This window comes from Ascaphus truei, chromosome 6, assembly GCF_040206685.1.
Source record: "Ascaphus truei isolate aAscTru1 chromosome 6, aAscTru1.hap1, whole genome shotgun sequence".
Taxonomy (NCBI): Eukaryota; Metazoa; Chordata; class Amphibia; order Anura; family Ascaphidae; genus Ascaphus; species Ascaphus truei.
In genome coordinates, this window is record NC_134488.1 from 109398479 (window position 1) to 109422622 (window position 24144).

The following is a 24144-nucleotide window of genomic DNA, read 5'->3' on the forward strand; positions in this document are numbered from 1 at the left end:
TTCTTCCATATTAACCTATCCACTAACAAATGGAAGAAATGCAATGCAGAACTCTGTGGTTATGAAGGACTTAAGACAAAAGAAACTCCAAAAGATCAGCAACTTGTGTGTGAATTAATCCTGTTTATCGCTTACATTTTACTTAAAAGCAGCATCCCCCCTAATAATAATAATAATTGTTTGTTCTTGTATAGCGCTGCTAGTTTTACATAGCGCTTTACAGAGACATTTTTGCAGGCACAGGTCCCTGCCCTGTGGAGCTTACAATCTATGTTTTTTTTGGTGCCTGAGGCGCAGGGGGATAAAGTGACTTGCCCAAGGTACAAGGAGCCGACACCAGGAATTGAACCAGGCTCACCCTGCTTCAAGCTCAGTGCCAGTGTCTTTACTCACTGAGCCACCCCTTCCCGTTTGTCTTTTTATTATACTGGGAGCCCTCGGGATTTTGCTATATGATTTGTAGGTCCTGAACCCCCATAGTTAATAAGATATTGACTTTTTTTTTTTATCTGCCATTTTTCTCCTCCGGGATAGCTACACGAGTAATGGTCCTGTGACAGACAGCTGATATAGGCGATATTACACCTGTACAGGCTTTTTTTTGGAGACCGTCCTGACTCCAGTGGTGGTCTACTTTATCATAGCTTAACCTTTTAGTTTACTTTATAGAACCACTGCTCTTTCAAAATAAAATCGACATTGCTGCTTTAGTACTTGTAGATTCAGCCACGTTGAACTCGTAGGGCTATTGAGCATTGGCGTGACCTAGTACTCCAGATGTGATGGCCATGTTATTATAGCCCAGGTTGCCTGTGGAAATCTAAGCCTTGATAAATAATGAAGACGACCGTCCTTGAGATTTAGGGTCATCTCCTTCAACAAAATGTAAAAGAAATACCTTTAAAAAAAAATGTGGTCCAAAGCTCTACACTATATTTTGTTAACAGTATTATTTTCTTCACCAATGCCACACAGTACCGCTATTTTTAGAAGCACTTTGACCACTTGGTAACGTGGACATTTTCTACTCTAGGTCCAGCAAATAGCTGAATTTTTCATTCTAGCGACAGGTTTCTTGGTTTGCTGGGATGTTGTTTTTTTTTTTTAAACACTGTGCACCTTTAATCTTTGCACTTGTAATACCTTGTCTTTGGTGTCTTCCTGCCTCTAGAAACACATTTTGAAGTGAAAGTTTATTATCGGGGCACCCTTGTTAAGAGCACAGTGGTGGAAAACAGCCATGGCTTCTTAATTACTTCAAGACAACAACCAAGTCCAGGGGGCTTCTTGGATGATATGGTTCTGCCGAACCCTTTAACGATCTGGGACCAGGGAGTGGTGGAATCTCTAAAGAAGCTGCTCAAGAACTTGGAGGAGGGAATACAGGTTGAGGTGAAAGGTGGAGACATCTGCGCGAGGAGACTAGGCAAGTGCAGAGGCTACTGGAGCATGACAAACACGCCGGAGACAAATGCACCCAATAATATCGACAAAGAGGACTTCTGCATTCTGTACACCTTGCAGCAGTTTGTGGCAGGTATGAAGTACATTTGTTATCTTGCTCATTTTTTAAGACACTAAAAAAGTAGGATTGCAAACACATAAATACATGCAGTACATTATCCACCCTCATCGATTTTTTATTTTCTGAAATGCATTGCTGGTCCTCCTGGCAGCTATGGTGTTAATGCAAAACATTTAACACGCTACACTGTATACTGAGATGGAATATGTTCATATCCTAATGTATCCTCAAACACACAACCTTATAATGCTGTCACACTACTCTCTAATACTGGGGGGCGTGAGATTTTCGGGGGGGCACGCAGCGCGGCTGTTACAAAGGCCCTACGCTTCCCCGAAGGCTTTTAAAATAAAGGGGAGCATTCAAGAGACTTTGCGCACCCCTGCTCTAACATACTGAATTAATCAGCAGAATCCATTTTCAACTTTTTTTTATTTTTTTCTCTAACAAAACGCACATAGAAGTCTTTAATGTTTTCCTGGGAAACCATATAAAAGAGGGGCAGTTGGTTTATTTAATAGATCTGCTCTCCACTTGTAAATGATGTATCCCATTTCTGTCAGACTTGATAGCATTCATAGAAGGCAAGAGGAAAGAATCTCCACAATATTCCATTTGGATGTGTCTGGGAGAACTCTGGCCTGATGAGAGACAATGGGATAAGAAATTCATTATGGTGCAAGTGAGTCCTATTCTAAAATCTATTGCTAACTGAACTGCTGAGAACACTTCTGAGGAAGGGCTGTGGTTCCCTTGAGTGGCTTATTACAACTGTGTTTTTCTTTTCACATCCTATTTAGATCACATCGACAGCAATGCAGACGCTTCATCAGTGGAGTTACTCCTGTGGCGCCTCTTCCCTCCGCAGCTCTGAATTAAACCTACAAATCTCGGACTCGCTATCCAGTACTAGCTTGCTGTCCTATCTAAGAGACCTGGAGGAACAAATGGACATTTACTCCTAGTTCTCTCTCTTTTTTTTTATCACCAACGATCTTACTGTACGCATGTTGCTTCTGAAATGTCCATTCTGCAAAATGTTAAGGAAAAATACACATTTTGTGAAAACTTGTTCACAGTTTAACTATTAGAGGTTTTAGAACTACATAATGCAACACCTCTAATATTATCGTGGATATGTGCTCTTCACATTCCCTTGGAACATCTGGGCGCACACAAGCATCTCTGAGCCACCTAAAGAGCTAATTTTTCAGCTTCAGGAAGGTGGTACCCAGGAATGCTGTTATAGGAAGGATTCATTACATCTGGTTGGCACTACAGTACAATGTTAGGGTGAACATGGACCAGTAGATTTTAGCACTGCAGATTTTTAATTTCTATTCAGAAGTGTTTTTTTTTTTATTGAACTCTATCACAAGAAGCCTTTCTCTGAGGCATAAAAAGTATTCAACAAGCCCTGAATTAACCAATTGTAATATGATTGGTCAAACTCATAATTTGAGTCAATGGGTAGTTGTAGTCAGTCAGTGCGAAAAACTGTTTTAGGGCTTATTGAATAAGCAATTGAATCAAGTAATAGACTTCAAACCTCTACATACAACACTGACCCATACCCGTAATGAATTTGTCCTTTCCCATCCCTTTGGATCAGATTGTATGAAGGCAGCAATCACTGCATGCTTAGAATCAAGATGTCAATCAGTATTTTTTCTGGTAAAATATTTCAAGCCCAAATTCTGTTTAGAAGAATTCCATGTAGCACAAACCAAAATAAAAATCTGATCCTAAATACAAATATACACACCAGGAGGCCATTATATGAACACTTTATATTATTTCACTACTTGTAATTTAGCCAAGAACAGAGAGGGGGGAGGTGGGGGGGTGGAATAGTTTCAATAATGGTTCATCATTGTATATCCCTTTTATACACAGACACAGCAATGGATTAAATGAAACGGTTGTTATCAGTGCTGCAACTTTTGATTTAGAAAAGAGATTGGTTTCAAACAGGGCTAGTTTGAGATGGTATAAAAAAAAATAAAGAAAAAAAGTCTTATAATAAAGCTACTTTTGAGATTTGTACTCCTCCTCCAGAGGAAGCACTGTGAACAGCCACGAGTGCCATGCTGGACAAGTTCAGATAACTTTCTCCATACAGCATAGCACAAAATCGAGTCTGTATAATGTCTCGGGCCGCGCTGAACCGTGCGCCTGCTCTGCCTCGCCTGCTCAAACTAGAGCTTTTTTGTGTCCTGGCAGGCGAGGCAGTGAGCGCGCTTTGGGGGCGGGGTGGAACAGAGGCGTGGCGGGAGGCGGGGCTAGTCCCTCGCTCCCATTGGATGTGAGCGGTCACGTGACCACTCCTCCGCTCCCGAGCTGCAAATTTTAAACTTGCCCGTCTCCTCAGAATTTCTCAGCCTGCGCATGCATGCGGAAGCAGCTGCTAAAGCCGCGCTGATCACAGATGAAGGGTGTAAGTTCATCTGCTCAGCGGGGTCTGTGGAACTATGTCCCAGGCCTTACACTTCAATGGAAATCTCAGAACATGCTCTTTGCACAATTTGAGCACCACAGTTTACCTGCAAAGGTTGTTCTGTATACTTCTCTCTGCACAAATTGCATACAATTTTTAATATGCAGTGCAAATAAAGGGTTTAAAAGCACACACCTAAACATTTAAAATGTGGACGGTTTTTATTTCGATTTGGAAAATGTAAAGGTATCTATATAATCGCATGCTGTCGCATTTTTATATGCCAATAAAATACAGCTGATAAAAATTTAAAAAAAAAAACCTGGATGTTTATACTGGGATGAAATGTAAGAGAGCTTAGGAAATACAGAGCAGTTCTACCTTAAAAATATATATAGAATTCTGCCTTGTGTTTATAATTCATTTCCAAGTTAAATGACATGTTTCATATTTGACATCCATGTCATGTCTAATTCAAAAGTATAAAATGTTATAATATCCATTTTAAGGGCTATTTAGTTGAAACTTCATAAAGAGCACAACAAAAATGCCAACACTGGATTGTTTACTGGAGCTAAACGTCATTTTCTCCCCCCCTTTAATTTGGGGGTGGGGGGACTCCTGTTATATTTACCCTTCTAATTGCCAATGGTTTTTTTTTTCCCCACTGGACAAATCAAAATGGTCACCAAATTGGCTTTAGTCTCGTGGGCCAATAGGAAGCTGCATTGGGGAGGGAGATGACAATGCGGCTTCCGATTGGATGACAGTGGTGGACATTTTTAAAAATGTAGGAGGACCAGAAACATTAAGTATCTCGGAACGGAGCGTCCCCCAAAAGCTAAAATAAATAGCGTGGTTCAGCTCTGGAGGACCAGGGTTTAGAATTCTTTAAAAAACAAAAAAACAAATGAGACATGGGGAGGGGTTGGGACTTTAAATTCAGTGATTGACAATCCCACATCTGCTTGCCCTTGATGGTTTTTATCGAAATACATTGCATGACCATTCCCAATGGTTTTCACTTTACATTCCTTACAGACACCAATAATTTAGGCAAGATCTGACACTGCTGGAATCTGTCTCAAAGTCAGACTGCTAAATAAACATGACCCTTTACTTGCTGGACAGAGCAGCATTTCAACATACAGCATTGAATTCCTCTCTGCAAGTTGCACTTTTGCAATCTGGATATGTATTAAATTACATAAGTAGTATTTTAAGGATAAAATAATTTGTTCCAAGATATTGGATGTTTTAGTCAAGATGAAACAGATACTCCGATTAACACTTGTGACCCATTAGGGGGGGTTGGGGGGGGGGGGTAGAAAGGCTCTTTATTGCTGTATATGATGCAGTCTTAAAAGTGCTTCAGTGTCAGTTCCTGTTGGTAACCAATAACATTCTAAACTAATCTATAACAATGTGTCTGTTTGTCTGTCAACCTCAAGACCTGAAACATTGCATGCATACTAACGCTAGGGGGTTTCTATTCTACACCCTTTCTTACTCAGGACAATAGCTCCTATTAAGAAAAGGCAATCTACAAGAAGCCAACTTGCCTAAAATCAACCTGTAAAAACTGTGGGACAGGGGTAAAATTGTGGGGGATTACTGCAACCCGCGCACAGCCGGGCACGTTAGATGATGTTTAAATAAAACAAAAACCTTGTTTGTACAGGAGAATCTATAAACAGTACATATTTATATAATCACCAACACACAGTGTACTTGCAGCGAAGAGAAAGGACAGCAAACATTGAGAGAAGAGTAGGAAGGGAGGCTCACAGGATGGCATTTTAATATAGCTAACAATATGAAGTCAGCAAGAGATTATAACAAGCACCTGCTACCGGGGGGGGGGGGGGGGAGAGACTAATGGCAAATCATGCACGAAAACAAAAATTAAGAAAAAAAAAAGGGGGGGGGGGAGAGAAATAAAAAGGAGGGAAGGAATTAAAATACAATGTAGAATGTGGATAAAGCAGCAGTTCTGTGAAGCAGAAATATTTACATTAAGGACAATTGACTATTTAAAATCAGGCTGCACAGCAAAGAGAACTCCTGTGCACTTCTAGCTAGCAAAGATGTGGATTTACCCCCAGCCTCAGACGTGCCTGCTGTCTAACAGTACACCACGAGGGAAGCAGTTTGTCATGTGTCACTTACATATATTTTTCATTTCTAAAGATAGTTAATTCTAAAGTTAAACAAATTTGCATAAAAGCATTTTTTTTAAACTAGCAATTATAATTGGCTTATTTTTTTTTTTTTAAATTGACAAAATAAGTGAGCTGGTACAGTCCTCTCCAGGTCAAATCATGGGTATAGGGGGTGCCCCCTTGTCCACCGGCCCCATCTCCTTCCCAGTGCGGTAATTGCAACCACCGCCGCTGTCCTCATCCTCCATCTTCTTGCCGTGTTTCCGGAAGTACTTGTAGCGCTGGACGTAGCCTTTCACCAAGTTGTTCACTTTCACAGGGTTTATTTCTCCGCTTTTGCTGTGGCAGATCTGGATTAGAAAAGTGGGAAAAGGAAGCAGCAACATGAGGGAGACAGATCCATGGTGTCTTGGCACTATTATACAAAAGGCAAAAAAACACGCAATAATTCCCTAGGTGCTGAATCTCGTCCGTTTGGTCACGCAGTCAGGGACTGGAGTAGAATAAAAAAAGAAGTGAAACAATCAGAAAGCAGGACGTATTCATGTAGACCAGGAGTGACCAACTCTAGTCCTCTGGGGCCACAAACAGTTTAGGCTCAGGATTTCCTGCTTCAGCACAGGTGGCACAGCCACCTGTGCTGAAGCAGGGATATCCCTAATACCTGACCTGTTGGTGGCCCTTGAAGACTGGAGGAATTGGCCACCCCTGACATAGCCTCACAGTCTGTAGTTGTCCTTGCAAGAGGGTAGACGAAAGTAAGCAGTTGATTCTGTTCAACACACCCTTTATTTCAGGGAGCATAGCAAGATACAACGTTTCAGGCCACGTGGCCTTCCTTCAGGTAAGAAAGTCAAACAAAATAGTGATAAACACCAGTTTTCAGTATCACAGCGAGCGCTGCTGCTCTGCCCCTGAAATGGTCTGTTGGATACTGCATATGGACTGCCCTACATGGGTATCAAAATAATAATTAATCAATATTGTGAAAAGCAGAAGTGAGGTTTTTTCTGCCAGTCCTATAAAACAGGAAATGGGTGTATTAACCCCACAGCTGCAGTAAGAGTTAAAAAACAAAAAAAACAAAGTAGAGTTCAGTTTATCAGACTTAGCAACATGTAGAAGCAAAGACAATATACCCAAATGTGTAACAGTCTTTTTCTATCATATTTGGTTTCAGAATTTCCAATTGAAGCCCAAAAATGAAATGTAAATGGCACAGCAGCACAAAATCACGGAATACACAAAATGCAGAGATTTATTTGTATTTTTTTCAGTGCGTCATATCTAACAAATTTAAATGGCAATTCCGAAGTTTGAGTGATCAGGACTACGCAACATGATTCTTTGACACTTACATTGACAGCCATCTTTATGGCAGATCATATCTGCAAACGACATGATAATCTCATAATTGTGTAGGTGCTCGGAATGAAAATGGAAAAAAAAAAGTTAAAGTAATTTCATATTCTGTCAAGATCCACTTTTCAAGAGTATCTTCTAAAACTGATCCAGGAGTTTCTCCAAAAATGGACATCCAGACTATGGGCCACAATATTATTTTGAATATTAAATAGACCATCTTGGAAGATATGGGGATGTGTCTTAAAAATTGCACTCAATCAATAGGAATATGTGCAGTAACGGTGTCATTAACTGTAGCAACAAGTTTGTGTGTGTGTGTGTGTTATCTTTCTTGTATTGCTGGACATTGTGGCTTTACAAGCCCAGGTATCTGAACATGAAGACTTGTGGTCCTTGTGCCAGCTTTGTAGGATCATGAGCAAGTCATTTAATCTCCTTGTGGCTCGGTTAATAAAAACTACAAAAGGGAATAGCATCATCGTTTAGGCAAGTTCGCCTTATGGCAACAGTATAGTGGCTGGTAACATGGTAGCTTTCAATAGCAAATGCTGATAGTTTACAAATAAAAGCTGTCCACATCCCTTTAATGCTGCAGGGAACCGAAGCAGAATTTGCTGGTAAGGGGGGGGGTGGGGGTGGAGAACTGACAACACAGACTGCAGGGTAACCAAAAGGTAAGATGTTACTCCAGAATTAGGCAAGAGCACAGGTTGAGGCAAGAAATAGTATGGTGAAAGCACCTACCTTATGTACAGCCTTGCGTAGTATATCCTTGTAATCGTCCTTGGTGATCTCTTTTTTCTGATAGTATGGCTTGATGGCCAGCTTCACCTCTTCTACAGCTCTTTCCTGTGTGTGCAGCTTCTTCAGATACTGTTAAAAAGATTGTCAGAGGGAATAAAAATTAAAAAAAGCCGTCAGTCTTGTATTAAACTTGGGCAACATCACAGGTACAAATCTGAAAACATTGGTTTGTCAATCCTTATGGAAGTGCCAACTTACCATTTCTTTTATAGATGCCAGCTATCCCCCGTAATAAAACTATTAAATGTGTTAAAGTCATATCAAATGTGTTAAGTGTCATGCAGTGCAAAGAGATGCAAAGCAATGTGGTCACAAACCATCTCAGACTTTGACCATTCACCCGCAATTTTCCTAGAAAAGGCAGACACCAGAGCTCCCTGTTTCTCCTGAAAGACTTTTACCGAGCTTCAAAAACAAGCCACCTTCACTACTTGACTGATGTGCTGTACAATGCTCACCTTATCCGTGTCCCCTCTCCCCTCTGAGCTCGTGCTGCCTTCCCTTTTCCCCATCTCCATGCTGGAAGTAGTGTTGAAAAATGAACTTAAGGTTGGTCCGGGCATTCCCTGGATGTTTAGAGCAGGGACTCCGGTCGGAGTAGGAGGGCTAGAGTTGCTGCTGAGAGGCAGACCGGTGTGCAGAAGGTACGGAGGTGCCGAATGACCCATAGACGTCATCATGGGAGGTGGTGGTTGCTGTGAAACCAAGGAGGTAGAAGGCTTGGTCTGACTGAGGATCTGTGAGAAAATGTCACGTAACAATGTTACTTTATTGTATTAAATATTAATTTGGCCAGGTGTAGCAAATGTTAGTCATCTTGGGGGGAAAAAGTTTCAGGAAAATAACTATATAGAGAACCAACTTTAATTTCTCTCATATTCACAGCTGAAGAGCGGTCTGGGAAGTTCCTGAAAGCTTAGAGCACATAGAAAGATTCTCAGAGCAATTCAGGCTAAAATACTGTCAAATAGCTCCATTAGAAGTTGCATTATTTTGTAATTGATACCTGATTAGTAGCATGGATTAGCTCCTGTGCCTTTGCCCTGCTTGCTAGATTGGCTTCCTCCATCTTAAACAGCAAAGCAGTCACTGCAGTAACACAAAGATGAAATAACACAATAACAGTTTAATAAAGAATTATACGCAACAAATATCTGAAAAGATCAGACACTGTGTTAAAGAGAAACGGTAGGAGAGGAAGAAGACAGAACAAACCTCACACAAACCAGGTGATAGAAAGGAAGCCACATGCTGAACTGGATTAACTTTATAGGAAACATCTAGAGCTCATTCAAAATCCTGTTTTTTTCCATAAATAAAAATCCGTTGTGTAGTATTACATGACATACTGCATAATATTCCCCCCCCCCCCCAACCTTTATATCCTTTGTTATTCTTTTGAATTTATTCAGTTTCTTTGGGTTGCTCTACAAACTATTTAGGATGCTACACAACATCCCCTTCAAATAGGCAGATATTGCACGCCCTGGGAAGCAGGATCATCATTGGAGAGGGAATTGATCGGCAGCATAGATTATTGCCATAAAAGGTAAGAAATGACAGAGTGGAAGAATTATCTGTAAAAACTAGTGTGAATCGTTTTGCAGGCCCCTCATTACATAAGGTGATGGAGTGCACTTAGAGGAACATGGGTTAGACCCCGCTATTAAAGAGATTTTAAATGAAAAGAAAAAAAAAAAAAAAGGTGGTAAGTACAGATACCTACATGCAAGCACACCGCTTGTGGCACAGTCTACACCCGACTGGAGGTTCCATGGCATCGGTGCAGGAGGACGTGGTGGCTCTTCTTTTGGCTCAGAGATGCTGTCCACCTCTAGGTCCGGACTTCTCTCGGGTTCTGGTTCAGGCTCCTCTGCCATAAATGACATATCTGGAGTCTTGCAGCTACTGTCAACTGTCTGGGAATCAGGTGTGAGTTCCTGCTCGTTGACTAGCCTGGGAGGACTGGGGGGTTTAACTTTGCTCTCAGTTTTCTCCGTGTCTGACCATATTGGTTCATCTTTGGCTTGAATTGGGCTGGGTAATTCTTTACTACAACTATCTGCTTTGGACTTCTTTAATGAGGCTTTATTTTTTAGCTTTTTCTTTTTTTTCTCAACCGTCCCCTTGGGTTTTACAGAGACTCCAGCAGCGCCAGTGGGTTTTACTTTCTTGACTCCAGTCTTTGTTTTTAAGCCCTTAAGTTTCTTAGGCTTCAGAAGGGGTTCCTTTGTATCAGTGATTTCAAGCTTTGGCCGGCCACTCTTAACATCAGGAAGTTTTTCTTCAGATTTAAGGAATGGGGAACGGCTCTCTCTGTCCCGGCTAAATTTGACGCCAATAGAACCTGCTTCCTTAACAGAGGTGGTGCTGCTCACCCCTTCCCGGATGAGCACAGCCACTTTGGACTGTAGTTTAACTTTCCTGGTTGACCCGCCTTTGCCTTCCTTATGACTCACCTTGAGCTTTTTTGAGGCCTTGTCCTTTTCGGTACGCATTCTCTCCTTTTCCAACTTCAAAGACTCAGTCTCCTGATCAGGTACCTCTTTGAATTTCTTCTTATATCTCTCTCGGTTGTCATCTGTGTAAGTTCTTTTCCGCTCCCGATCCTTGGTGGCCTTCTGCCGTATCTCTTCACCCTCTACACGTTTCTTCTCAAAGTCCACAGGTACCCTTCTCTTGCTGCTCTCGGTCTTCCCAGAGTGCCTGTCAAATACTCTGTTAGCTTTACCAACATCCCTGTCATCAAGAATTTCACGGTCCGAAAATGTTTCAAAGCTGAGTCCTTCTGAGTCATAAAGAACCTCTCTCTTCCCAGCTACTTCAGGGGTGTTAAGCAAGTCTTCACGGTCCTCCAATTTCTCCTCTGGATTCACAGTAATTGTTCTTTTGATAGTAAACAGATCAGCATTACTAAGGTCCTGTATAGACGGGGGCACTACTGTCCGACTGTCCCTCCTCCTCCTCTCCAATAATGTTGGGTTGTCTGTCTTTGGTTCATCCATGGGATGCCTTGTCCTTTCCTTGTCTTTGTCCCTCCTATCATTTGACCGATGTGAAGGCCTCCTTTCCCTTTCTCTAGATTTGGAACGGGATCTTTTTTTCTTTTTCTTTCCCTCTGTCCGATGTTTCTCTTTGTGTTTATCTTTTCGGGACCGGTCCGCACTGGCAGAGCGGGACCAATGATGTCTCTTCTCCTTTGATTTAGATCTCCGACTTTTCCTCCTTTCAGCTGAAGTACGAGAAGACCCTACAGCAGATATGCTCGTGCTGATGGATGGTGACCAGGACCGTGATCTTCTACGGTCTTTAGAATGGGAACGAGCAGTCTTGTTGTGGGAGCGTGACCGCGAGCGCTTGCGTTCCTTACGGTCTTTCAATTTCTTAGTATTGGACCATGAACCAATGGACACCCGTGGCTCATTTGACTTCTTCCGTTCCCTGGACCTCTTCTGTTCATGTTTGGTCTTTTTCCGACCATGTGAGCTAGAAGGAGACCGTGTTTTCGAACGCCTTTGGGATTTTGAGGGAGACTCTGACTTTTTCCGATACCTCTCCCTACGCTGGTTTGTGATCTTCCTCCTCAGATCCAGCCCTTTCCATCTGTTATCTCCCTGATTTTCTCCAAAGTCAATCTGCAGAGCTCCTTCCTCATCTGAATCCGCATGAAGAGAAAGGAAGTCATCTCCTTCCACTATTCTCAGTGGTCTCTCCATGACTCTGCACCGGCTACGGAACAAAGGCATCGGACTAAAACAATCTTCATCCGGCTGAACAATCTCTCCTTCTTCGATTTCAGAGTCATATTTTCGATCAGAGTCCTCACCCCGATCTCTTCTTTCAGATGAATGCTTCCGTTTGTGACGAGGTCGTAACTCCCCTCCAAGCTTGGCAATTTTTTCCATGCGCAGATATGATTTGACATCTGGCTTAGCTAAAGACTCCAGCGAAACCTTTATCTCTATCTTGGACTTGGATTCTGCTTCAGATGCAAAGCCAGTTTTCCTGCCATAGTCTTTACCAACACCCACAGCAAAGACTCTTCTTCTAGGCTCCAGCATCAACTCTGATGAGATGCCTTCATTTAGTGTCGAGTCAGCAAGAGGTGCATCTTTTACACTTTTTTCCTCTGATACTTCCCTGGAAACATGCTCAGCATCATCAGCCCTATCCAGATCTATGCTTGAGCTAGGACTATAGGGCTCAAAAGGTAGCTTTGCATTGTCCTTTGCAGTTGAGCTTGAAGCCTCCTTGGAAAACTTCTGATCAGTTTTATTAACCTCACTTCCAATATTGTTGTCATGCTCCTCTGTATCTGGGCCTTTATCTGACGGATTAGATTGAAAACTTCCCTTCTCTTTTTCAGAGCCAGGGAAGTCTTGGCTCAAGCTATTATCATCATAGATACCAGCCAAGACTTCAGAGATCCGACCCTCAGGATGGGATGCACTCCCTTCTCCATCATCATCGTCATCTTCCTCCTCCTCATCATCATCATATGGTGATGGGCTGCGCACCGAGGAACTAGGGTTGGAACCTGTTGGGTCAAATGGATCGTATTTTTGATCCTCTTGTTCCTCCGTTTCCTTCTCAGGGGAGTCTGCATAATCCCCATTCCCATTCTCCTCATCTGTTGGATGAAATGGGTCATAAATATCCAGATCCTGGGACCTGCTGGACTGTGCAGCACTTCCACCACCAGATAGTATTGGGATCTCGGAGGAAGAGGAGGATGAAGAGGATGAACAGGATGATGATGATGAGCTGGAATCAGCTTTTTCCAATGAACTGGGTGGCTGGGAATTCTGGTTATTTGATGCCGATCCCTCTCCGCCAAGAGGTCTCTGCTGTCCACTAGATACCTCTGTGCCATTTCCAAGAGCTAGTCCCCAGGACACTGAAGAGTCGGGTTTGTTTTTAACAATTTTTTGAGTATTGCCATGTATCGGTGTAGTCCTGCCAGAGCAATGGGCACCATGTACCATATGGAGAGGGAGGGCATTAGGTAGATCACCGACAGTCCGGGAAAGTCCAGGTAGCGTAGTTGCCGTTTGAGGCTGTGGGTGCTCCCACAGGAAAGTGCTATCTGAGGCGCTGAGGTGAGCAACATGTGGATCATGCACTGCACGGCTAGTTGTGTTAATCCTAGTCCTGTGTAATATCCTTGGAGAACACTGTTTTATGGTCAAAGGTTTCCTTGGAGGTTCCATTGATACTGTGATTCTTGATGGCTCCGCTCTAGCCTTATTAATGAATGCCGATTGTCCACCTTTAAGCTGCAGTCCTGAGGTACTTAGGCACACTGGAAATTAAAGAAAATTGGATAGCTATTAGACAGGTTCTAAAGTAGCAAAACTGCATATAAAAAGTACTATACAAACTAAGCTGTACTATAACATAATATAGTCTTGTACTTTAAAGGTAGGATTCCACCAAGGAGGAAATTGAACTAATGGTTTTGATATTTATGAAGTATATATAGATATTAGATAATACAAGTATTACATTTTTTTTGTAACAAAGATTAGGGCGGATTTTACTACCCTCATCTTTCCCTAGCTTTTGTCTTTTGACCAATTAACAAATAAAAATTATTGAAAATGTCCACTTCCATAAATGTAAAAATACTTATGCGTGCGACTGGCAACACTACTAAGTTTTAACCTATTACGGCTGTTTGCTCAATTTTAGTCCTGTGTTAGTACATCCTTGATGAAATAGGAAACAAATACTGTGCTTATTTATAGATGCAGTTCTTTAAAGTTAGATGAAATGCATCTAAATATACACTTACATACGGTAGAGCAGCGGTGCGCAAACTGGGGGGCGCGTGGCAGTTATAGAGGTCCCGCACTCTCCCTCCAGGCATTTAAATTAAATGCCGGGGGATCGCGCAAGGCCTCTATAACACACTTCCCTTCCAGCGATGCGTCGTCCTGGTAACCCGGCGTCAAATTTTGCCGCGGGGTCACGTCACCACGACGTCACATGACCCGAGTCCTTTGACACAGGGATCGAGCAGGGGAGGGGCACAAGGCACCAAGCAAAGCAGGGGTGCGCATGGAGAAAGGTTTGCGCACCCCTGTGTAGAGAATCATGTTATTCATTCACAGTTATAAATCAAAGCCACGAATTACAGAAAACCATCTCAAGGGAGCTTCATAGTATTCTCCTTAACAAGGAGTCAAAGGGAGTGCAGAGTGCTTGTGTGTTCAATGATGTTTCCTTCCGCACCTGACTTCTGAATTCTCCAATGCTGGTCTCTTCTGAAAATCCCCGAATGCATATTAGAAAGAGAGCCTACTTCTCCAACCTGCACCTCAGCTAGAAGCTCCACTTCAGCCATTTCCTCTTCCGCACTGCAAATTGGGACAGCTACAAGTTAGGAAGAGCCATTTAAATAACACACAGCATTTGTTCTAAACCAAAGCTTGCTAATAACTAAAGTAATGCATTAAACTAATTCATGAAAACTTAGGTTACTTGCTCCTCCGTTTCATCTGTTTGGTATATGGCATTAAAAACAGTTTTTGTTTTTTTAAATCTTAGATTTGAAAAGCTATTAAACATAAGAAATTAGTTAGAAAAGCTGTGTGCTTACATAAAACCAGTATGTATTTATACTGTTAAGTGGGACTGCACATTGAAACTTGGAAGTCTAAATGGAGAGCACAAGTGAAAATTACAAAGCCTATTAGAATATTACTTTAGAGATCTTATTTGGGGCTTTTCATCCAAGGGTAACATTCACTGAATCTGCATTTATCAAACATTCAGGATTGTATCTCCTTTCCTACTCTTTATTGTTTAATAGATTTTCAAATACAATTCCAAAAGCCTAAATTCTACAAATAGAACATGTACATTGTAAACAACACATACTAAAAGGAGCTAGTTAGAAACAGGGTAATAATGCGATTCTAAACTTAAAGCTGCAGTTCAGTCAATATCCTGCATGTGTGGTTTTTTTAATAAGTCAGTTCTGTAGTAAGAAAAAATACTTTTAGCATTTTCTGTTTTAAAAAAAACAACTTTTAAAGACCAATTTTCTTATATTCTATTTTAACAGCCATTTGCTAAGGCACTGCCCCTTTATGTCCAGTCACAAGCCCTGGCACACCCCTTTGTCAGCCCTGCCCTCCCTCTAGCACATGTCAGTGCAGGATTGCTCATGAATATTCATGAGCTTCCACTGACAGACAAGCAGAATATAAACAGATCCCTTCACTAATTATGTCACCAAATTTCGACCTATCAATACATGGAGAACGAATTGACCCGCAGCTATGCAGTTCTTTAGGTAATTAGAGATTGCCCACATAAAACTATTGAAGTAAAAAAATAAATTAAAAAAAAAAAAAAAAAGACTGAACTGCAGCTTTAAGGATTTCCCAAAAAATTATATTCATATTTAGAAGGTCCCCCAAAAAATTTTTTACATCACTTCTTTAAAATGGATATAATGAAGTAAGCGATCTGATTAAAAAGGTAAAGTCAATGAATGCAGAATTCGAACATGATCCTTTAAAAACCAAAACAATTCTACAACACAAAACCATGCACCACCACTCACTAAAGGGCTCCAAAATCCAATGTCTCCTCTACATCTGAACGGAGGCGAGACCCTGAAGAGATTGTACTGTATGTCTTTTCCAGGTAATCCAGTGCCCCAGCGAGACTCGACAGGAGATTCTCTGTTTCAGGAATCTGTGTGAGAAACAGACATCCGATTACAAGACAGGAAATTGAACTTCCAGAAGAAAAAAGGTAACAAGAACTGGAAGATGCTGATCAGTACAGCAACTGAAATCAGAAAGAAAAAAAAAACATAAATTACGAATAACAATGCTGGCAAATGTAATAAATAGGAAAATAAACCATTAATATTGTTTGCTAGATATAGGATAAAGTATATGTTGTCTAAATTTAGCATAGGTTGTACTTGATGGACGTACGTCATTTTTCAACCTCATCTACTATGTAACTATATAACAGGTATTGTTGTCGGGTGAGTGCAACATACAGAGTTTTCATTCTCCACGCTGAGCAGTTGGGCCTCCTCCGTGCCATCATGTTTCTTCCCTGGTCTCTTCTTACAAGACTTTGTATGTTTTGAGCTTTTCTGTTTTGGATCTATAAAACACAGGTTACAATTCTTATCTACCAAATTCAACAAATCCACATGCAAAAAAAGCAACACGTAAATGCATTCACTTAAACATGTCCCTCTGATGTACCTGCAATTCTATAGAGTTTCTTCTTCTTGTCATTCTGTAAGCTGCTCCCTACAACTTGCTGCAAAGCTTTCTATAAAATAAAAAATACATTAGGTTAGTGCAACCCCTAAAGTGTAAATGCTTAAATAGCAGGACACACACACACACACACACACACACACACACACACACACTTAATTGTAGACTTGAGGTTTAATATAAGGTAAATAAAACATATGCATTTTAAAATTAGAATTTAAATGCTAGCAAACCATTACCAGAATGATGATCTGCTCTGGGCAAAGCTCTTCTGATTTGCATGAATTCTCCTCAGTACCATGTTGGGCATTAGCTGTGTTCTTTTGTTGTTTATCATTTGACACCACAACATCTGATGTCCTCACAGATTCCTCCTTTGCCTCCTCATCAGCGTCTTGCTTGGTCGTCTTACGATCTTGGTTTTCCTCTTCCATCACTGCAACCTGGAGGAATTTGCCTAATACAAGAAGAAGAAAAAAGTTAATTAGAACAGAAAAATGTGTCACGTTATCTTTTCAAAGGTGCATATTTACTTCCTACTTCCATCATTCTGTTAGAAGCCGTCTTCTTAAAAAAAATAAAAAAAAATGTATAGTTCACTACGAAAAAGACGCCCTTCTAAAAAAAACAAACAAAAAAAAAATACAAAAAAAAAATGATCTGTCTATGTACCATGTTCTAGGTTTCCTACTATGTTAGCCTTACAGCCCACATTTTCCCTAGTATACATTGACTTTATTTTCTCATCTTCCCAAGCTTGATAACACACAAGATTTGCAATAACTCCATCACACACAAGCAAGGATTTCCATTAAAAAATGTAGTGGGAAAAATATACTGTAGCATTTCATTTTGTTACCCTACTTTTGGTTTGAAATTACAACACCGTGTATTGTAAACATTTAACAAATGAATTCTACATTGTGTAGCAAGTGGACAAAATATTACATTTGCACTATACCTTGGATATAAAGAACAAGACCCAACATATGAATCACAACCTAATTTCCTCTATACATCTTATAAAACGTTCCAATAACTTCCATAGGTTTGACTAACAGAAAGTATATGATAAACATTTTGACTGAATTGTTGAACAGTACATTATCTTTAATGCAATGACAGCAACATTTTGTTAATACAGTATATATATATGTCAGATATTTGAAACATTCCTGCTGTCCAGTTCTAAGGTGTGGAGAGGAAAACTAAAATAAAAGAAAATGGGAAATATGCAACCAATTCCTTCTTCGGGTCAGACAAAGGTCTACTTCTAGACCCTAATATTCCTTTCGTGTAGCCTTGGTTTAGAAAAAACACTTTGGCCAGGATTCACCAAGCGCCGATGCTGGGTATCATACCAAGATCCAACATTATCTGCCATTGATTTGAAAGACCGTTAACGTCGGATCAAGGGGTGAAACCCAGCATCAGTACTAGTGAATCCCCTTTTACATTCCACAAGTTGGAAACTGCTCACGGAACTGAGTGTGTTATCAGCTTCAGCTCCTTAAAATCACCGATTCTTGCAACAAACGTTCTTCAGCATTAATAACCAGTGCTTACTTAGGGACTTATTGTATGTCCACCGAAGAGGCTGTTTGGGACGTTTTAGGTTGAAAACTCTGACTCCAATGTGAGATTTTTGTCACAATTTACACTTTGGTGTAATTATCCCTTAAATTCTCCTTTGTTGGGTGATAAACAAGTAAATAACTCTCTCAGATTAAGGGCTATGCCATAAAGTGTTTTAGGTCACAGCACTGTATAGTAAATATGGCCAGAAGTCCACCTGGGAGAAATCTACATATAAAATATGCAGCTATTGCATTACAAAAAAAACAAAAAACAAATGTATGCTATTTGTACCCTATTAAAATGCCCACAATATGCAAACCTACAAATATAAATAAATGAGGTTACTGCAGTAACTGACAGCTATATCACCCATGCTGTCTGCACACAATAGTCTGAATAGGCAATAAGGTTAATTAGGGGTTTGCAGAACATATTTCTTGCAGGAGGTGCCCAATTTAAAAAAGGTTGTGAATCTCTGCACTACATTAATCACAAGGGTTTTGTTTTTTTAAATCAGATATGCTGCTCAATTACTCCTGCACATAGTGTGTAAGATAGCCAGCTAACTGGAAGTTCAGTGAGAGCTACTGATGAGCCTCATTTAGATTACCAGCATCCAAGAAGAGATGCAATGGAAATATATTTCCATTGAGAGAAAAAAAAAAGTCTTATTTCCTTTATATATGTAAACTGTTAAAAGGATATTTTCTTTACAACAAAAATATGCTGTTGAGAATTCCCATTTAACCCACAACACAATTGTACTCTGACAGGCACATTATGACAGACCCCTAGTCAATCCAATCACACCCAACCAACAAGATTTCAAAGCTCCTAATGAAAATGACTGAACTGTCATAACAATCATATAGTATTTTGTGAACAATTCTATTTGGAATATAGAATACCAAAACATTCCGAGAAACCAAGTAAGAGCAAAGAGGCAGAAAGAATATAACACGTATATGAATGGGTAGGAAAAAAAACAAAGGAAAAATCAATATATTGGAAAGACTATAATTAATGAAGGGTCTGGCATACAATATATACAGGTATATGAATAAAAGGCCTTACTTTCGCCTTCCTCCTGACTACCATTGTAAAGGGCCTAATTCTAGTTGTGGAAAGCTAGCAGCAAATCCCCGGTCACTTGCACATAACGAGGCAGAAGGTGACGCTACATATGTGAGTGGGAAGGGGGGTTATGTCTCCGCCGCTCCCGGTCTTCCATCCTGTCCCCTGAGCCGCATCCATCAACCAGAGCAGGGAAACCCCTCCCAGCCCCGGGCCAGACCCCTCCCCAGCACCGCCTGCAGCCCTGCCGGTACCTGCCGACTCACAGAGACGCCTGGCCGCTGGTATCCGCCTCCCCGGTACGCACCCGTGCTCGGACCTGCGTAATTTTTTTATTAATTTTCCAGCTTTACAACAAAAGCAGCTTCCCCATCCCTCTAGCAGGCCGCCATCTTACCCCCGCTGCTTCAGCGGGGTCTGCCGCGGCACGGCATGCTGGGAGTTGTAGTTCGCGTGGGCGGCACGTCAGCACGTAAGTGAAAGGAGCTCTGGCGGGTCGAGTACTTCGAGTCCCGGGATGCAGCGCGGCCCCATGGACAGCACCGGCTCACATTCTAGTGACAAGCATCATGGGATGTGTAGTTTTAGAAGCCGAGATTTCGCCGCCAGCGATGTAGACAAGGATAGAAAAGGGCACACTCCCTTCCCACAATGCCACGGGTGCATAGCGGATATGAGTCCTGTTTACGCCGCAAAGAGAGCTGGGAGTTGTAGTTGAACCATTCCTCAGCCTGGAGATGACAGCAAACCTGCGTATTACACTAATTATTAAAGGGAGAAGTTCCTGCTGTATTTCTTATTCATACTGCACAATAACATATATTCTCATGGAAATCAGCTCAGTGCTTCCTGCTGGAGTGGAGAAAATGAGAATAAACCGCAGGAGTTGCCATGTAAACACGCCACAGCAGGCTTTGGGCCTTTTGAATAAAAAATTAAATACCATTAAAAAAAAAAAAAAACGTTTTCTAAATAATGTTTGAAATCAGCTTTAAAGGGTAACTCATTTTCACAATATGTGATATTGTGGGAATTGGACCTTTTAAGGGAGCGTTAAAATACTTCTGATAAATGTAAATCTATACTCTTTTTACAATGTATGGGTTATGCTTTTATTATTTATTGTGCTTCAATAGATAGGCGGTTCCTATGAACACCAAATGTCTGCCCCTAATGCCTACTATCGCTATACTTTTCCCTTCTATGAAAGGCACTGTCAGATTCTCAGTCTTTGGGTGATGAAGTGGAAGGAGGTGGTGCCGGCTGCATTTTACAGGCAAATCAAAGCTGAGTTCATTAGCAAAGGATATAGTTCAAAGCTCTAGCAGCCGTAATGGACCTTGCGAAGTGTAGACTTGTTGTAGGTTGTTATACTGTTCAATGGGCCAACATGATAGATGAGATTATGATATGTAAATCTTGCAAGAATCAAGACCTCACAGACCTATTCCTCAAGTGTAATATGACCAAACATATCAAGAAGAGACCTATAAGGTTTTAAAACTTATAGGGCCCGCTTACTAAGCAGTGCTACTCCATGACACCTCTGGGGACTGGAAGACACCTACGCCAATTGAAGTGAATGGGCTGTAAGGTCAATTGCAGTGCTGTAAAGTGACATCGAACATATTATTAAACGTATCAAACAATTGTGTTTCAGTGTCATCAGTGAATATAAATATAAATGCAAGTGAAAAGTGATGAGTGGCTTTGCAAACTAAGGTCTCAGCCAGGGTGGTGCTGAGCGGGCGGGCGCGCTCACGCTGGTCGCGATGAAACACATTTCATCCCATGTTGGGAGGGGGTGGGGCTATAGGGGTACTCCCAGGATGAGATTCAGGTTTGTGGTTTGGGTTGCGTTTTGCTAATAAGTTAGTAGCACACCACACAAAGTAATCATTGAATGCATTTGCAATGTCGGTGGGGTTTGTCAGAGTAATATCGCCCTTAGTGATATTACTTGGCTGTTGATGGTTAGAAGGCTGGAATATGTTGTTGATAACCTTCCAGAAGTTACCTGGGTTTGATGTGTTCTGGAGGAGGTTGTCAGAGTAATATTGTGCTTTTGCATGCCTTGTTTTCCTTGTGCACATGTTCCGCAGGCATCTGTAGTGATTGAGATCCTTGGTAGTGCCAGTTATTTTGTGGCTTTTCCACAAGGCATCCCTGAACTGGTAGAGTGCTATAAGGTCAGGTGTAACCCATGGAAGGTGGGCACCCTCTACCCTTTTTCTGCGTAGTGGAGCATGGGTATCACAGAGTTTTAAGAACTCGGATTGGAAATAGTCGAGCGCAGAATCAGGGTCAGGAATTAAATCGATTATGTGCCAAGGGCAGTTGGTAAGGTCATCCAGATACTGTTGTGGGTTAAAGTTTCTAAATGTTCTAGTGAGGAGAACTTTAGGGCTTGATTGGGGTGGTTTAATTTTCCTTACACAGTACACTATTGCATGGTCACTGAAAATATCAGGAAGGATGCCAGAGGATTGGATTCTGCTGGGATTTGAGGAGAGAATCCAGTCAAGCAAGGAATGGTTGTGCGATTTCAGGTTTGTTCGTGTGGGTTGGGAAATGAGTTGCGATAGGTTAAGCGACTTGATTTGTGTGTGGATTTTGTGGTTTTTAGGGTCAAGCCAATTGAAGTTGAAATACCCAAGAACTAGCAGCTCACTCTTCTCATTCAGAGAGGAAATGGAGCTAAGAAACTGGGTGATATCAGTCAGGGATTGTAGAGGGGCTTTAGGGGGGCGTCATGCCTTCTCCAGTCAATATAGAGAATGCAATGACAAAGAAAGAGGTATGAACATCTGAAGCAAAGTGTAATTGTTGTCCAGTCAAATGTTAGGAAGTATCTGCAGCAAAGGTGCTACAGGAAAATGAAGGAAGCTGCTTATATGATTCAGTCCAGATATAGGTCCCACATCACAACCAAGCAAGCTGTGCATTGCTATAAGTGCACCCGCAATACCGTCTCAGTACTACAATCAGCTTTCCACACAATTCAGGAAATAAGAACTGAATTCCAACTGAGAAACGCAATACAAATCCAGTCATGCTACCGTGCCTACAGGGCCCAATCCAGATTCCTCACGATGAAAATAGCCGCTATAATGATTCTGTATTTGGCTAGATTGAGACAGAACTGTATCTGTGATCACGCCCCAAAAGAGGCAGCACTAGTTGTCCACTCGTCATTGCAAGGGAAAAAAGCAGAAGACTACAGGTTTGCCAACTGCAAAAAAGAAAGGCCACAGGTAATGGTTAGGTGTGAGAACTGCAGCAATATTGATGTACTGGAATTTAAGGATCCTCAAACAGACGCAAATCTATTGATAAGGGAATTGTGCTTTTTGTGGATAAGCCCGTGATGGATGAGGAAGCTGTAGGCCGGGGTCCCCTGGTACTGAAGGAGCTTCAAGATGGTGCTACTGTAGTAGAGAGACCCCGTCATGCATCACTTGGGACTTTGAAGAAGCGGACAGCCTGGAAAAATTAATGCATCAGGAAAGAAAGACCCAAGACTAAGTCTGCCGACCGTCAAAGAACGATGCCACGGGAATCAATCAGAGTTGATAAAAACTCTGCTATGTTTGAGCTACCCGAGATCAATGATGCGGAGCCAGATGCTAGTGGTGCCCTAGTGACAGGGAAGAAAAGATCGCACAGCGCGTAAGAATACTCATTGCCAAGCATGTAAAAAATGTGTTGGTAAAATAGAAAAATGAGCTTGAGCAAGAAATCCTCTGCACCAGTAAGAAAGCTAAACACATCGTGGGAAAGCTGTGTTTTGGAAAAGTCATCCAGGAGCGACTAAAGCGTGCTGAATTCAAGCGTCTACTTCAGTGGTTTTCAACCTTTTTTTTGGTTAGGGAACCCCAGAATTCGATTTTGAAATTCTGGGGAACCCCAACCCTCACCCACTGTCTCTTATCCCCCCGCTGCCTCGTCTCTCAGCCCCCCCCTCCCCGTCACCCCCTCCCATTGCCCCGTCTCTCTCCCCACCTTCCATCACCCACATATCTCTCCCCCCTTTCCCGTCACCCCCGTCTCTCTGCCCCCTCACTCTCCTCCTTACGCTCCTTCTCCCCCTTGCGCGTGTGCACACACTCTCCCTCATACACACATACACTCTCCCACTTAAACACACACTCCGACACATACACACACACTTTCCCACTTACACACACACACACAAACAAACACTCCCACTTACACACACTCACTCCCACTTACACTCACACACACACACACTCTCCCACTTACACACACTCACTCCCACTTACACACACACACATACACACACACACTCTGACCTCCTGACCTGTTCAGTAGTGAAGCACTTGGAATGTGTTCCCCCTCCTCTCCCTCTCCCACCCTCCCTCCCGGCGAGAGCGCACGCTGACCGGAGCAGGCAGAGAGAGGAATAGCAGTGAGCTGCCGGCTGCTGCTGCTTAGCTCAGGAGCCGCCGGGTCGCTGCTGCTTGAGGTGCTACCACGCTGCCGGTCCTGGGACAGCTGGGAGAGTTGTCCCGGCTCTCCCCCTCTGGCGGCCACGGAACTCCTGAGGGGTGCTTGCGGAACCCCGGTTCAAAACAACTGGTCTACTTAAAGAGACAATGGTTGCATGCCCAGGCTACAAGAACTTTGTCACAAATGTTCTCTTCAATCCCCAACCATGTTGTGGCCATGAACTGATGGTGTCCTTCTTCAGAGCTTTTGAACACTGTAGATGGGGATTCGCTTATAGGCTGATCCCGACATCCTGGGGCTTTCACTGCGTACCCCACAATGGCCAGTCTGCATTCCCTCTCTGGGACCTGCTTGTCTCTTGCGGCCATTGTATAGGAACCTAACTGATAGGGACAGTGCCCTACCTAAAACACAATAAAAAGGGCCTGATCTCTTCTATAACTTTGGGAACATTTCCACTACCCCTACTCCCCG

General features: G+C 42.0%; 2 protein-coding genes across 11 annotated transcripts in view; one reads left to right on the plus strand and one right to left on the minus strand.

Moving 5' to 3' along the window:
• The window catches only part of IRF3 (interferon regulatory factor 3), an 18255-nt gene extending 13972 nt beyond the window's left edge, over positions 1-4283 (plus strand). For all 4 annotated transcript variants that reach the window (XM_075605741.1, XM_075605744.1, XM_075605743.1 and 1 more), the window contains exons 9-11: positions 1172-1537; positions 2089-2207; positions 2326-4283. In XM_075605741.1, the coding sequence (XP_075461856.1) occupies positions 1172-1537; positions 2089-2207; positions 2326-2490 (650 nt within the window). In that variant the 3' untranslated portion in view covers positions 2491-4283. The remainder of the gene's footprint in view (positions 1-1171; positions 1538-2088; positions 2208-2325) is intronic.
• Positions 612-19806, minus strand: SCAF1 (SR-related CTD associated factor 1). 7 transcript variants are annotated; one of them, XM_075605738.1, is made up of 11 exons: positions 19598-19806; positions 16788-17005; positions 16531-16600; positions 16317-16426; positions 15867-16000; positions 14528-14652; positions 10020-13595; positions 9300-9382; positions 8752-9030; positions 8234-8362; positions 612-6474 (listed from the first exon to the last, which is right to left on the minus strand). In XM_075605738.1, the coding sequence occupies exons 2-11, from the start codon at positions 16980-16982 to the stop codon at positions 6277-6279; spliced, it is 4899 nt and encodes a 1632-aa protein (XP_075461853.1). In that variant the 5' UTR covers positions 16983-17005; positions 19598-19806; the 3' UTR covers positions 612-6276. The 7 variants fall into 7 exon arrangements, with proteins under 7 accessions (XP_075461853.1, XP_075461851.1, XP_075461849.1 ...); XM_075605736.1 differs by having other exon boundaries at positions 19508-19806; XM_075605734.1 differs by having other exon boundaries at positions 19455-19806.
• Between the last annotated feature and the right edge of the window lie 4338 nt (positions 19807-24144).